Source organism: Micropterus dolomieu, linkage group LG17 (genome assembly GCF_021292245.1).
Source record: "Micropterus dolomieu isolate WLL.071019.BEF.003 ecotype Adirondacks linkage group LG17, ASM2129224v1, whole genome shotgun sequence".
NCBI classification, from domain to species: domain Eukaryota; kingdom Metazoa; phylum Chordata; class Actinopteri; order Centrarchiformes; family Centrarchidae; genus Micropterus; species Micropterus dolomieu.
The window spans coordinates 30,721,064-30,736,991 of record NC_060166.1 but is presented as its reverse complement, the minus strand read 5'-3'; the positions used below and the strand labels follow the sequence as shown (position 1 = coordinate 30,736,991).

Sequence of the window (15,928 nt, the reverse complement as noted above, 5' to 3'; positions counted from 1 at the left end):
GAAAAAGTATACATTCACAACAAAACTCAACAGTGAAAACAAAACATTTCGGGGCATATTATTTGAAAAAGGCCCAGTGCATCATTTGTTTTCAAATAACATGTTAGCAAGGGCTATAAAGACTATAATATTTACAGATAACTAAGATAACAGTATTATTACAGATTAAAAATACTATCCCGAATGACTGATATAATATAGTTTAAATTAAGCACACAGAATGCAATAATTCCACAAAGTTCATCATTAAAACACAATCACTTTCATAATGAATTTCAGTTTCTGTAAAACACTTTAAGCCAACTTTAAGAAAGTAATAAAGGATTTGAACATTTCCAGTTAGGTCATATTAGTCAGTTGATTCTTGCCATTCAAATGTGCCAAATTAATTTTTAAAGAGTCCAAAATTGTCTCTGTGTTTTATTTTCCTCACTAGTACTGACTTGGTGTGTATGCTACCGATCCTGGTGGGGGCACAGAGTAGGCAGGCTGGTAGGTGTACGCTGGCTGGTACGTGTATGGCTGATATGTGTATGCAGGTTGGTAGATATTTCTGTCTTGGTTGTATACAATCCTCTCTTCTGGGTCTTGGGTGCGGGGAGCGTGACGGCACAGCAGGATCACTCCGGCAACAAAAAGCAAAGCTGAGGTCACCCAGCCGATGTAAAGGGCCTCCCCAAGCTCCCTGCGCTGGGCGTCGATCAGCAGAGGGTTGTAGAAATCTCTGATGATGACATTAGCTGTCCAGGACACAGGGATTATGGTAGTGAGACAGCCCAAGAGGAACAGACTGCCTCCAGACACAAGAACAATATGCTTGGTGCGAGCCCTATGGTCCACCACTTTGGTACACTTCATTCCCACTGCTGAAACGACGAGAGCGATGGCGGTCAGGGCCACAGAGCTGCACATGAGACCCCTAGCAGCCTGGAGGTCCGGGGGCAGAAATAGCAGGGAATCATACACCTTACACTGCATCCTAATGTTAGCTTGTCTGTAGCAGTTCATCCACAAACCCTCCCAGCGGGTCTCCATGACGATGATGTTCTCCTGGATGAAGGCTGTTACCTTCCACATCGGCAAGCCTGTGACTGCTGCCACTCCGATTAGTCCAATGAAACCGATGACGAGGGCCACTACCTCACAATAGATGGCCTCCTGGCGGTCCTTCTTCTCAAGTCTCTTTTTTTCCTCATATACAGAGTCTTGATAATCTGTATAGGCCTTGGCTTGCTTCTCATCATAGTATGAGCCTGCGTAAGATTGAGGTGGCTTCCCGTAGCCACTGTAAGCCGTGTATGTGGCCATTGCGGCTAGCACACAGAGAGGCAAAAATAGACCTTTGGTTGCACTTTCCCAGCTCAAGACACAACTGTGAGGAGAAGACAAATCAAGGAAGTTATACATGCACAAAATATGCTAATGATGCAATGCAACCATACTGGTTGAGCTGCTTCCCGTCAGATAAATGGGGACACACCTAAGAGGGCTGCTTGTTTTGAATGCAAATGCAATTGCCACTTTTAACTATTAACTAAAATTGTCTTTTATTTGACCATATGAGGCATAGTAATGCAGGGTCATTTTGTAGGCCTGGCACGAATGGCATTTTCTGAGCTTTGAAGCTTCGATAGTAATTAACAGTGAATAATTGAAGCTTCGGCGGTGGCGGGGGGGGGGGTCAACAGTCAACGCCGATAGTTTAAACGTCTGTTGATAAGTAGGCTGTCATATCACGAGCTAGAGCTATGTATTTTATAGATAGAAGAAGGATGAATGCCCACGAAGTTCTGGCAATGACACGAATGAGGGAGAATGCGATGGGGAAGATATAATGGCGGTCATGTGTGTATGAGTCACTGTCTGTGTGTGCGTGTGAGAGAGAGAAAGAAAGAGGGAATGCTCTGTTTCTTAATTCTCATAGCGTAGGCTAACTAAAACAGCAAGTTATTATTACCAAAACTTTGTTTTTAACTTTGTTTCGGCTAGGCTAGCAGACCCCAGTGCAGGACTATTATTATTTTAAGTTTATTTTGTGGTGGAAAAGGGACCGAAAAAAGCTTTTACTTAATTTGACTCGTGCATATTTGTTGACAAAGATTTTATCATAATTATTTGCGAAGTGATCTACTGTTTAGCATCTAGTATTGACCATAATTTAGAGTTTAAACCACAGTTAACCATCAGGTTTCTTCAACTTCCACTCAGGAGCAAAAATCAGCCTTTAAACTCAAAAGAAAGAACGATTTGATACTTATCATGATAATTATCGATATCGAAAGATATGAAAATCTTTATCGTGATAAAATTTTTGGCCATATCGTCCAGCCCTATGATCAATGTATGTTTAGCCAGCAGACATTTCAACTCGTTTTCAATACTACACAGAAAAGGGGGCAACATAATTTAGAGAGCAAACAGGGTACCTTAAATGTAAAAATACATAAAGTCTCATTTATATTACTGGTTGGAACTGGAGCTTAACATTTACTAATTAAATGTGGCCTTTGTTAATTGGTATAAAATTAGAACAATTGGATACACAGTATTATGTGAAACAAGTTAACCACACAGTTATTCTTTTTATGTAGGTAAATTTATGGGTAGGTGGTAGCTGCATCGATGTGCAGAAGTTACCAATATGTTGTCTCTCTCAAACCAATCACAGATCAAACCGTCTACTCCTTTACATGTGACCTGAGCTGAAAAAAAGGCGTTGAGCACAGAAACTTGAGCAGGATTGGTTTCATTGTAACACAGTATTGTCTGTTTCAGTATTGTCTCAACAGTTCTCACCTTGTCACAGCCACACTGAAGTCTTCCAGCCCTCATGAACATAAAAACTGTGTTTGCAGATAATCTGTGCATGCAAGTTTTTATTATTCAGCTAGAATCAAACCTTTATTGATCTATTTGTTGACGGGTTTGGCTATGAGATATTACCAAATCAAAAGGATTAAGAACAGTTGACAAATTAAATCATAAAAGCACAATAAAAGTGGTATATTAGAATAGAATTACAAAAAAAACAATTATTTGTAAACAGACTAATTACATTAATGACAGATAAGCAAATCCAAGAACGAATAGTTTTATATGTACAACAAATATCACTCAAATATTTTGAGTGCAGCAGTGAAGGTTGTGGGCAAATACAAACAATGAAGATGAGAACTATTCATTTTGCAATAAGAACATAAAGTACATTAGTCATTTTAACAGTCCCAGTGATTAAAATGTTTTCATAGTGAAAATAAATACCCATATTTATACAGAATTTAAACACTCTTAACATCATCTTGTGACCTTCCTCAGGCAGCATCTTTAAAATGTTAGATAAGCAGAGTGGAATTTGCAAATTTCAGGCAGTACAGTACAGTTCTTTACACATATTGTTGATGCTTATAAGAGCTGGATGGCGTCCTCTCCAGGTACACGCTCTCCTCTTTCTGTACATCCCTCGCTGCCATAAGATAGGTGTCAGTGAAGGGCTTTTCCATCTTTTCTCTACGTTTGCTGTAACTGACTAGAAGGATGATCCCAGTGATGAGCAGAATACCAGAGGTGGCCCAGCCAATAAAGAGGGCACTCCCCAGCTCCCGTTTCTCAGCATCCAGCAGTGTTGGGTTGTAATAGTTGCTTATGATGGTATAGCCCACCCAGCTGACAGGGATGAGTGTTGTCAGAAAGGAAAGCAGAAACAAACTGCCCCCTAAGGCCAGGGTAATGTTCTTGCTCTTTATATTGTCACCACAACAGTTGCTCTTCTGGGTCCCACATCCTGTGACCAACAGAGAGATGACAACCAGGACTATGGAGACACACATGAGACTCCTGGCTGCCTGCAGCTCTGGTGGAAGAATTAGCACTGAGTCATACACCTTGCACTGCATCCTGATGTTGATTTGTCTGTAGCAGTCCATCCACAAACCCACCCAGAGCTCTTCCATGACGATGAGATTGGCGCCAATGAAGGCAGAGACCCTCCATGTGGGCAGGACAGTGACGGTTATAGTCCCAAACAGGCCGATAAAGCCCAGGACCAGGGCTAAGACCTCTAACTTTGCTCTCATGGCTCAGAGAGAAGTGCAGTTTGGTCTGTCGTCTGTCATCTAATGAAAAGAATATTCAATCTGTCTGTTTTACAGAGCTGTAAGCCTGTGATAATATCCTGCAATGTCATCCTACTGGTTTGTGTTGACTTGACCTTGAGAATACCAGTGTTTCAGATGCAACAAAAAACCTCATTTGTTTTCTCTGAAAAACAAACAGCTGTTAGCATTTGTTATCATTTCTCATCATGCATGAATGGCGCCATTGAAAAGAGTATGACTATGCTGCCATGGATAAAACTTGCGAATTCAGTTTTGTTGACTTTCAAGTATACATGACCAAGCCCAAGATCTTAGTCATACATCTATGGCTTGTAAAACCTCTTCACACAAAATTGGATAAAATCAAATTGATGTCCTTACTCATTTTGAAAAGTTGACATTTTGGAGAAACCAAGTTTTCATCGGCCTTTATTGTAGTGTAATGCCGTACTGAACCTGATTCACCCAATGGCAAGTAATCTCGCTGCATTTACATTATGGATAAAGGACACTGCAAAAAAACTGTTTTGTAATAACGTTTTTTTTTTTCCTTTTTTCAAAATCAGTCCAACCCTGGACTGAAATATGGCAGAAGAAAGAAGAAGAACTGGATGTGCGGTCGCCCTAACGGGCAACACACACACCCATTGTTGATGCCTGTCAGCTTGTCAGGATAAGCCATGGTCCTATTTCCCAACGCCAACACATGTCCGCTCTCCAGAAAATCAGCAATTTTATCACATTTACTTCCCAAATAAGCACATACTGGCCACTCTTCTTTGACCCATTCTTGTTCTGTCGTTGTGCGTGGGCTATGGGCATCAATTACAGTGACACAATACATTATTGTAAATTGGTTTCTTGAAGGGAGTTTCTGATAAATCTGTAAACTTTTACAGTGCTTTAGTGTGAGGCCTGTTGATTGTCTTCATTAAGGATGGAGAATTGACATAGTTAAAAAAAAAAAAAAGCGAGTAAAAATCAATCATCAGTCAGTTGATCAGCTTATAGAGGGGTTTTCCTATTCAACTGGCTTGTCTGTTGCCACAAAATGTCAATTTTAACTTGGTTTACAAATACTAAAAATTCTTTAAACATGGTCTGATGCAGAGAAGGAAATCTTTCAAAACAGGGTATTTCACAGTTGTTAACAAGAGCCACTCCTTTATTCAAACTTTGGTTGGTCTAGGAAAGGTAACACAAAAGAAGAGAGATGGTGAGAGAGAGGTGTAGCAGGAGCGGTCATAAAACAGGAACAGAAACTGTAAAGCCTGAAGAACAGGTTTGCTGAGTGATAATATCGTCACATCCTCTGCTGGTTTAAATGTAAACAGAAACAGTCATGCTAAGAAACCCTTGAGCTGTGAACTCAAACACATGTATAATCAAAACATGTTATGAAGTAATTTCTGTAGATATGTGACCTCTAAACTGACAGTCCTGTTGTTTCGGATATTGATATGAGATGGATTTAATAAAAAGTATGATGCAAATTGAAGTATGTTTTATTTATTTAGTTTTTTACACACACACAGGGACAAATTAGTGCTGGTAAGTCATGTACATCGACAACAGACTGCACCACCTGCTGAGTGTAAATATGATTACACATTCCTGGACCACAATAGATTTAAAGACATCAGAGGGAGGTAGTAATAAGTTACATGTACTCAAGTACTGTTTTTCAGTAAATTGTACACGTCAAAGTACTTTTAATGCATCATACCTTTACTCTGAATTGAGTAGATTTTTAGAGAAAAATCATTACTTTTACTATGTTAAATTTGGAAACATTCATCATGCTACTTTTATTCATTTATTATTTTATGCATTCATGATCTGTTAAGAGGTAGGTGGTCAGCTGGTCCCTAGTCTGCTAGTGCTTTGTTATCGTACCGCAGTCTCGCATCCACGTGACTTTGTTTATGGCAGAATGGCTGAAGCTACAGAATTGTATCATGGCTTTCAAGTAGTGCTAGCAGCTGATATTTAGAGTTGAAGATGTATTGCACAGTGAAGTCAGTTCATCAGAGGACTGTGTTGACACTGAGTTGACAGAGAGCAGTGTCTGTTGTGTTAATGCTAATATGTTTAATAATAAATAGATACACAGTATATCATGCTTCAAAACTACTACTCCAAGTTTCTGCCAGAATGTAAATATTCAAACTAAGAGTGTACGAGCAGTGTCCCAGTGCTTTTATTTATTTTTATTTCTTAAGTTACTTGAAACTCAAGTAATTTATCCAGTAAATATTTTTGTACTCTAACTCAAATAGTTGTTTTGATGACAGTGATTACATATACAGTAGCCTACTTAAGTACTTGTTTTTGCAGAGTAACAGTTCTTGAGTGCAGTTTTTGGCTATTCCACACACCTCTGATAGCCATAGATTGATATAACATTTCTCAACAAATATTTTAAAAGAAGTTACTTGTATGTAATGTATGTAATGACCATTTCCTTCCCTCACCTACTAGGTAGTAACAGTCGACTGTCACAGGTGTTATGCCCAATTTTGCATGCCTGCCGAGAATTGTAGGAAAATGCATTTAAGTTCTGCTTTTAAACGCTATACTATTCTTTGTGGAGTTTATCAATAGTGATAAATGACCAGTATATATATTATGAACGTTAATCGTTAATATATTATTACACTTAGTAAAAGTACCATTTCTTGAGATTCAGCAAAAACATGTGGCGTTAACCGCGTTCAAAAAGCAAAGTGTCTTATAAGGACCTTAAGAAGTGAATTGTATAATTCGGCAAAACAGATATTGTAGGCTACCTACCGAAATTTGCATCCACCTCGAGGTATATGCAATTCACGGGAGGCATGCAGAATACGGCACAACACCTGCGCTGCAAAACGTCACTAGACCTCGTGGGAACAAGGACTGAGTAAAGTCACGCAGTTTATCGGAGGTAGATTGTGTCTGACTTGACGGCGCTGTTTTTATTCCCCAATCTACCAAGTCGGCGAAAGTCAGCCAGTTATCTCAAACGCACCTGTAGACTACCAGTTATACAGCGTGGTAACTTCGACAGCTGTTTTCCAAAGTTAACATAGCTCTCCTTATTAGCTAAGCTCCTTACATGCTTGCTAATAACTGTTTTGAAGATGGGTCTCCGACATTGACAGCATTGTGCTGGACAGATATGTGCAGCGGTGTTTATGATACCAACCATTCAATTCACAGACGTGTCTGTTGTCAGTGTTTGCGAGAGAGAAAGACAGAGAGAGCGACAGAGTGAGAGGATGTGCGGAGCGAATATGCTCTGCGCAACGCTGCAATCAAGAACGATTTTAAAATGGCTCGCCAAATTTACTTGGGCGGCTATTAATCTACCTGGGCGGCCCGGCAAAGCAACCGTGTCCCATCTCAGCATTGCTGCAGATCTACGCCGATGCCCGGAGAATCTGAAATGATCATTTCCCATCACAAATTCACCAGAACGTGTTGTGGGAGAGGTGAAGGGGAATGAGCCATATAGATTGTAGTGTCTTTGTCATATGCAGCCATGCTACAATAATAGCTATGTTATTGCCTAACAGCAAGTTGAAAACGATGAAAATAGAAGCTTGTCTTCTATAGCAGCACCACTAGTGTGGCAAAATAATTAATTGGTAAAGTTAGCTTTCTGTTGGCTCATCTATTTTACTTCTTATGGATTTTACTACTACTGTATGATAACATACTGAATATGAATGAGGGATGTTCATAGGTATTACGGGAGTAAACTGTCTCATCACTTATATTTATTATGCCTAAAACACCCTTTTATTTAGGAGAGTACAAGTGATGAGATGTTTTGTTTTTGGTCATTTTCATACATACCTGTCATTAACACTGAAAGTGGGTGAGAGTTTTTGTTTGTTTGTTTGTTCTCTTATGTAGTTCAGTTACTGAGCCCAGAGGCCTAAACTACAAAGCAGGATTAGACCTTAGCGAGGTAAAGGGTTAAGTTTTCAGTCCTACAATGGCAGTTTCACTTCTTACCAGGGTACATTGCCATGGTAACTTGTGCTGAATGGCTAGTCTTCTCTGGAGCAGGTTATGTTGGAGATAATCAACTCTATAAAAGCACCATCTACTATTACCATCTATAGAAGATCACACATACTTTGCTGTGGGTGATGCGTAGATGCTTTTGTATAGCAATATAATCATACACAAACGCATTGTAGTACTAAAGTCTGGTACGATATGACAGTCCACTCACTGCTTTGAAATGTGTTTTATATTTTTTATTTGCTCCCATTTGTCACATTTGTAAAAATAAATGGGTTTAATTTTTCTTATGTTGAATATTATGAGCATGTAGTTTGGTAAGCCTATTCATATTACGTTTAATAGGAATTTGTTTCTTATATTAGGCTATAGAGACTGGTCATGTAGCTCCCCACTTTTTTTGCTATTTGGGTGCGGTTAATGTTTTCAGTAAATGTAGGAATACACTTTCAACCAGTAGCCTATTTGAGCACTTTTTATGGCAAGAATGGTCTTTTTGTTTCGCTGCTTAATGAAGTTTATTTAGAATAATATTTGGAACATTGAGTGTGTTAAATAAATGAATCCGATGTGAAGTTCATGAAAGCGAATTTAACGACCAGTTATACAGTGCTTGTGGCTTTTAATGTTGAAACGCCGACACACAGCCGAGCTGAAAGAATAAGGATGAAATTGCCATAACACATTCATATTAAACGCCTGTTCACTTAGGCATTCATACTGTTGGCGATTTTCTTCCTGCATGTGGCAGCTGCAGCTGTGTTGCTTTTAGCCTGGATTGTGTGTTTTAACTAAGCCTATGTTGTATTTGTCTGATATTATAGTTTGCTCTACGTTTGTAAAATATGCCGCTCTGCTGCCAGTAGATCCGTGTCCATGTTTACGATTGGTCTTATAATGCTAACACCGCCTCTTTTATGTGAACAATAACAGGATTGGGAAACCATAGGTTGACTTACAGAGTTGATAACTTGCTTCGTGTGACCACTTATTCTGATTGTTAGGGTTAGTGAAGGCAGATATTAAAAAGAAATCTGTTGAATTTGCTTTGTAGTACAGAACCATGATCATACATGGTATCTCCTTCCTCATCAACTGCTCAACTGTCCATTAAGTGAAAATTACATGTCAACTAAAGACATTCCTTTATCCTTTCTATGATAATAGGGGTTTTAGCTCCTTCACCATCATCCAGACAACTAATCAGCCGTGCCTTGCAAACACACAAAATGTCTCATAATGTCTTCTGAAATTTTAGTGTCCCTTTTGGTCTGGAATTGCAATTTGTCTTTGTTTCAGGATTAGTTGCTTAGTCCGGCTGAGGTATGTCTGAACACACTGGGCATTTGTTCTTCTCACATAACAATTGTTTTGCAGGGAATAAGTAAGGCAGTTGTGTAAAACCACACAAACCAATGAATCACTGTAGAGGTGCCATTATTTTTAAGTAGGAAACAACTGTATTTATTATGATATCAATACATTTTTATATATACACAGTAATAAAAATGCAGTCTTAGTAGCACAATGAGTTTTTTTACAAGTATGATTTCTTTCACTGTTCAGGCATACTGCTAGTCTTTCCCCTTGATTGCTTGAGCAAATTTGGACTATTTGTCAAAAAATGTTTTACTTGCTTACAAATTAAGTTAATGAATAAATAAAAACATTGCTTTGTAATCCATTACCAGTGAACAATCTTTTTAAACACACAAGACCTTTTAAAATAGCTGATGAGCAAATTCTCTACAATACAGTGTGCACACAAAGTGTTAAGAATGAAATGCAACATTAAGCATTCTTTAAATGGCAATACTGAAGAGCAAAAAGGAAAAATACAAGAAAATGGTTTCACAGTAAACAAAAACATGAAACAGCAAATTCAAGTAAAACAGGATTAAGTTAAGTTAAAACAAATTAAAATCCCCTTGCCTCTGTGACACAGGGGGCTATTACATAATTCCGCTATTAAATGTAACAACAACAAAAAAAAAAACATTTTCCAGGCTAAAATGATAGCTTAAAGTCTGTAAAACAAGTGATCAAAATCATTATACATAAACAGGAAATTTGTTCCCAAACATGTCAGTGTATATTCATGTGAAAATGTACAAGTACAGTAAACTATGCAAGACAAGGCTGTCTTGCAATTATTTATTCTATTTCTTTAAGGACAAATAATATACAGCCCTTATCTATGATAATATCTCTGAGTCACACAGACAAAACAAAAATTAATGCTCTCACAATACCCAAATTTGGCAACAGCAGGCAGGACTATAGAATGCTGCCCAAATGTGCAAACCATGCCAATCAAAGAAACTGATTAGATTCCATGATTGTACTCTTAGTTCATCTCTCAAAGCTTACATTTGACTTCTATGTAACAGCATTATGATTTGGGATAAAGCTCCCTCATAGATTCCTGTATTGCTCCACTGATCATCTTACCTGTACAAAAAGCACTCAGCAAAAGTAAGGTAAGGAAGGATATATCTTCTACTAGCTGTGCGATATACGTCAATGCCCATGCATTGTTTGTGAAGACTGATTTTTGATGACGATCTTTATGGAGCCCATGTAAAGCTGTCTGAAACTCGCTGTCGGTCTGTCCTCTTCAGTTTTTATGTGCCACAATCTGGGATGAACCTGATTGCCCCCTTCGTACCCAAATCTCATCCTTCTCCGTTTGCTTTCGGTCCTCCACGTTGTCATCGATCACAATGCTCTGCTTCACATCATCAGGTGTCTCACTGACCGTTTGGGACTTAAGGCTCTCGCTCTTCTCCGTTTCTTCACTCTCCAAGGACAAAGCCATGACGGGTGCCTCCAGGTCAGCCTCAGCGGACGGCGTTCTGGGTGTCTGGCAGAACTCGTCATCATCATCACTAAGAATGTCAGTCTCCTTCACCTCTTCCTGGTCCTCGTATTCTTCTAGGTCAAACTGTTCTTCTACCCAGCGGTCTGTGTCACCTGCTAACTCAGACTGCTGCTGATCTGTTTCGTTGTCCTGCTGCAGCCTATTTGAGTCAGGCTCCTGTGGTGAAGCAAGGTCCTGTTCAGGCTCACCATCAAAAACAATGTCCGTGTCTATGGTGAAACGGTTGCGCACTAACTTCCTCCTGCCTAGAGTCCTAGTTGGGGCAGATGCTACAAAAAAATTAAAAAAAAAACCCAGGAAATTAAACACATGAATAATATGAATGACTAAGTTAACACTTCACAAAATAAGTAAACTTCAGTGTTTCAACATGTCTCAGCAACTTTGCTCTTGTGTCCACGAGCATGCTTAGAATAGCTTAAAACTACATTGTGTTCCCAGTTTAATGTGAGCTCCCAAGAAAATGTTGTGTTTTCCAATGAAAAATATGTAATTTCACATCATATTGGGGCCAATATTTTCACCATATCGCTGAACAAATAGTTGAAAAAGCTAGAGCAGATAATAAATAAACACCACCAAAGATCAGTCTATTGAAGAAACTACAACCTTTAGATCTGGAGAAAGTAATTTGGTTGGTTCTGTTGTGCCACAATGATATTACAGTGATGGCACAGCATGTTTTGGGTATCATCCCTAAGCCTTAACGGCAGGAAAACCCTGTTAATACGACTTCAGAATCATTATAGATACGACTGTTCATGTTTGCCTTTTGTGTCTTCATTTAACAGCTTCTGACATTTATCTGTAGACATTAACATAAAAAATAGGCAACATGAGAAACCTCCCTTCTGATGTGCATTTTATTTGAACATTAAAATCCAAAAAGAAACGTCTCCTCATTAGCTTAAAAGGACTAGTTTGCATCACTAATTAGCTTTACTAACCTCAGCTCCTCCCGTCACCACCGTCCTTTCTTTTCCAAATCCACTTTTTCAGACTGAAAAATTATTTAATCAGTCTGTCCAGGACAGAGCTGCAGGCTACACCAGTTTAGTCTAAGTTTGTATCTGATGTTCTCAACATTGGACAAGTAGGCAGTAATAAAATACAGCTTCCAGTTACTTTCTATGAATTGAGCTAATGTTAACTTACATAACAGCTATTTTAACGTTATCTGCTGTAGAAGCTTTCCTGCTCAGCTACGCAGTCTGAAGGGGAGGGGAGATGTTAGCTAGCTTCACTTTTCCAGCAGGTGGGAAACAGACTTTTCTTGGTCTTGAGAAGCTAACACACTGTAACAGACACAGCACATTATACTTATTTATATTTTCCTCCGCTCGCGTTCATCGTCACTTTCTGCCGCTCGGACAATCAAACAATCGCTACGCACCTCCAGATTCAGAGTTACGCTGCTCTTATAACACCATCTGTCAAGTAGACGCAGCGAGCCGAGCGTTGAGTGCTGCCGTGCTCGCACAGTGTGCGAGTGAAAACATTTGTAGCGCATAGTTTGATGATCGTGGGAAATTTCAGCCGCGGAATGCATATAGAGGAAACACTGACAAGAAAAAGTAGTGTGACGGTTAATCAACAGCGAGCAATAACAGCACAACGTTCAGTACAATATGCTACGAGCATTGAAAATCTATCTAAGACCGTCTGTTATGTTACCTTTTCCTAAAATTACGATATAACCTGTAGGGCTGGACCTGAATATTCAATCGTTTGGCACACATTCGAATGTTGAGGGTGTTTTTTATGCGCGCCTGACCTGCGCACACAGCAGTAAATGTAGCCTCCAGTTCACGTCAAAGGGAAAAATTAGGCCCTCAGCTGTGTGGTAGCACTTTTAAACTGAGAGATGACAATGGCAGTTAAATTATATACATTTTAATATTAATCAGTTGGTTAAACTGTAGGCTACAACAACATAATGAACATATTTAAATAATAGGCCGGTTGTAGAAAAGGAACATTTAGTATGCTATAATTACTTATTATAGCATACTAAAAGTTAAAAATGAATTCTGTTTAATGACGTGTTGTCTATTCCGTCTGCACTCCCTGGCTAAACTATTCCTGGATTCTTCTCTGGACCGGCTCGGATCGCATTCTAGACTCTCAGATACGGTTCCCCTGCACTGTACAGCTGCCACCAACCTGGTTCGGCACGCATTTATTTTCACTCTACCTCTTCCCCGACTCAATATCTGATCCCTTAAAACCTGCAATAAATATTCCTCTTTTGTGTAACTACTACCTTTCTTAGTCCTGCACTTGGGTCTTCTAGCCTAGCCATAACAAAGTTAAAATTTAGTTTTAGCTTTGATTATTCGCTCTTAATTACTATCGAAGCTTCAAAGCTCAAAAAATGGCATTCGGGCCAGCCCTAATTAGGCTACCTGTAGTTTGTAGGTTTCTCCTCACATAATAATTAAATCTATAAATGTGGTGAAACCATAAATGAAAAGCTTAGATTCAACTTTGTTTTTGTTCACACTACACCAAAACATCTATTCATGTACACCAATGCATCCTATCTGTGTCAGGTAGGAAGGAACAAATTCACAATTGGGACACTTGGAGCTGTAGGGTGAATGCAGCCACAGACTGGCATTTACCTGCTCTATTTATGGCAGGACGGGCTCCCTTCAGGGCACAGAGGCGCTTTCCTCCAAAGGGCACATACTGCTGGTTGAGGGGTAAACTCTCTGTTTTTAGGAGCTGGCGGCGGTGCTTTTCCCTCAAGACTGAATGGACTGTCTTCAGAAAGTCTTTTCTACTCTCTGGGGAGCTGAGGGAGAAAGAAGGGCATGTTATCAGTTTGTCACTCTATAGATAGCAGCAGACAGGACTGTATCAGTGACACACGAGCTTCAATCTCCAGTGGAATTCAACATCCATTAGAAGAGATCCTCACCTACAGCAGAGCTGTAATGTCCTCTCTGGCCGTCCCTCTGACTCTGACTTTGTGTGAACAATCTCACACACAGCAGAGCCCTCGCCATCTGAGGAAGACACATACATGTGATCTCATGCTCAGAGCAATCTGGTAAGACATTCTGAAATAATAATTTCTAGATTTAGAAGAACAAAACATCAGTATTTCAGTCCAGCTCTGTACATTATTCATTTTGTAATCTACCTGCATTGGCCAAGGATCTGACTTGAAGGGCATCAGTTGGGATCATGTGACGGAATCTGAAGGGGTCTTTTTCTTCTGAAGATACAGACACACGATGGGAGCCACCCTACAAGCATTCAAATAAAGACATTTTGTGTTAGTTTTGTTTATATTGTCTGTGTGTGCATGTGTGTGGTTGGGTGTGCATGTGTAGGTTGAGGTGAGTGAGGGAATGAGGGTGTGCACATTGTATTTGCATTGCACACTCGTGAAATGAGATTCATCCAGTTCTAATCAGCTTTAAGGCCCATGGCACATGAATTTACAATGCTGTAACAAAATAAGTCAAATTTTAAATGGGCTTTGGTGTTGCTGATGACTTCTTGTTTGTGTGAAAACGTACCATTTTCTTTTTCTGCTTGGATCCATCCTTGCATACAAAGACCACTGCTGTTTTGAACACTAAAAAACAATGGCACATCAGTTATCACTGAAACCTAAGGTGACTTGTCAAATCAAAATGTAATTTTGCAGGGAACAATAGTGTTTATTTAATAAAAGGAGGAAATAAACATGACAATCATATTCTGTCATACTGAAAACATAATCATGTAGGAAACTCCCTGACATACCAAATGTAGCCATCTGGGGATCTTTCTTCCATTTTCCTAAGGAGGCAGGAGGGTTGATCCAGGTCACACTGGTGTGGAGTAGCAGGTCACCCATGGACAGATCAGCAACCTGGCAGAAGCAACAAAATAGTCATCCCACATGTACTTGTTAATTGATAGAACAGAGCCAAGCCACTTTTGTCAAACCTACCTCTTTCTTTTCACCACTTTGTTCCGTGATGAGCTGATCGAACACTGCTCCAAACTCCTCATGGATCTTCTGCATCTCATTGATGTGGCTTGCAACTTTGTTCATGGCTTTCATGGCAACTGCAGACGAGCAGAAGAGAACGTGCTTAGCGTTTAATTGTTATGACTGTATGCAATCACCTGTGTTCCCCCCTGTCAAAATGATTTCATCTTCTCAGTCAGCCTTGTGACCGAGTCTTACCATCCAGGTGGTAGTGTTCCTCACTGTCTGGGTCTGTGAGTGAGTAGAGCTCCTTCAGCAGAAGGGGATACTTCAGCACCCTCTGGATCGGTTTGATCAGGTAGGACTCCAGGGTGGAAGAGTGCTGCTGCTTGGGGTTGCGCTCATCCAGGAAGGCCTTAAAATTGGGATCGGTTTTGGCTGGAATGACCGATAAAGAACACTTATTGCAACAGTTCCCTGGTATCTCGTGCATTTTTTTTGTACTTTCCTGATGAGTAAACCACTAATGAGTACCAATTTTTAGTGTATACAACACAAGTAAGTTTGTTTATGGTCTGTAATTGACAGTAGTAGCCTTTACTGTTTATTTGAAACTGGATTAACTTATATTGTTGATATTAACTGGGTAACTCTGATATAAACATGTTCATCTTGTGCAAACTCAGACCCAGTTAGTGTTTGTTTTACTTTGTCTTGTATTAGAAATGACCTACAGCCAAGTCAAAAGGACTGGACTGTTTCATGCTTTTTGTTGACCAATGTTTTATCTAAGCAGGCAGCCACAAGTGGGCGGAAATAATGTGTTTACTGATTTAAAAAAACAGCTTTATCCAAATAACACCTCACCAAACTCAGTATGGCCAACAACTAGTTGACTCATTGTATGTAGCAAACAAAGCCATCCACTCAAGTGTTAAAGGGAGTGGGTGTACTAGCAAGAGAACACTTCATATATACACACACACACACACACACACACACACACAC

General features: G+C 39.6%; 3 protein-coding genes across 5 annotated transcripts in view; all 3 read right to left on the bottom strand.

Moving 5' to 3' along the window:
• Nucleotides 1-206: 206 nt before the first annotated feature.
• Nucleotides 207-1,329, bottom strand: LOC123986401 (claudin-8-like). The gene has a single exon (XM_046074640.1). The coding sequence runs from the start codon at nt 1,306-1,308 to the stop codon at nt 433-435; it is 876 nt and encodes a 291-aa protein (XP_045930596.1). The 5' UTR covers nt 1,309-1,329; the 3' UTR covers nt 207-432.
• A 1,645-nt stretch (nt 1,330-2,974) lies between these two features.
• On the bottom strand, nt 2,975-4,202 carry LOC123986403 (claudin-17-like). The gene has a single exon (XM_046074642.1). It carries the CDS (start codon nt 4,071-4,073, stop codon nt 3,384-3,386), a length of 690 nt encoding a protein of 229 aa, XP_045930598.1. The 5' UTR covers nt 4,074-4,202; the 3' UTR covers nt 2,975-3,383.
• Nucleotides 4,203-9,554: 5,352 nt separating this feature from the next.
• The window catches only part of LOC123986398 (rho guanine nucleotide exchange factor TIAM1-like), a 45,795-nt gene continuing 39,421 nt past the window's right edge, over nt 9,555-15,928 (bottom strand). For all 3 annotated transcript variants that reach the window (XM_046074634.1, XM_046074636.1, XM_046074635.1), the window contains exons 24-27: nt 14,138-14,243; nt 13,913-14,000; nt 13,614-13,786; nt 9,555-11,258 (exon numbers count right to left, since the gene is read on the bottom strand). In XM_046074634.1, the coding sequence (XP_045930590.1) occupies nt 10,726-11,258; nt 13,614-13,786; nt 13,913-14,000; nt 14,138-14,243 (900 nt within the window). In that variant the 3' untranslated portion in view covers nt 9,555-10,725. The remainder of the gene's footprint in view (nt 11,259-13,613; nt 13,787-13,912; nt 14,001-14,137; nt 14,244-15,928) is intronic.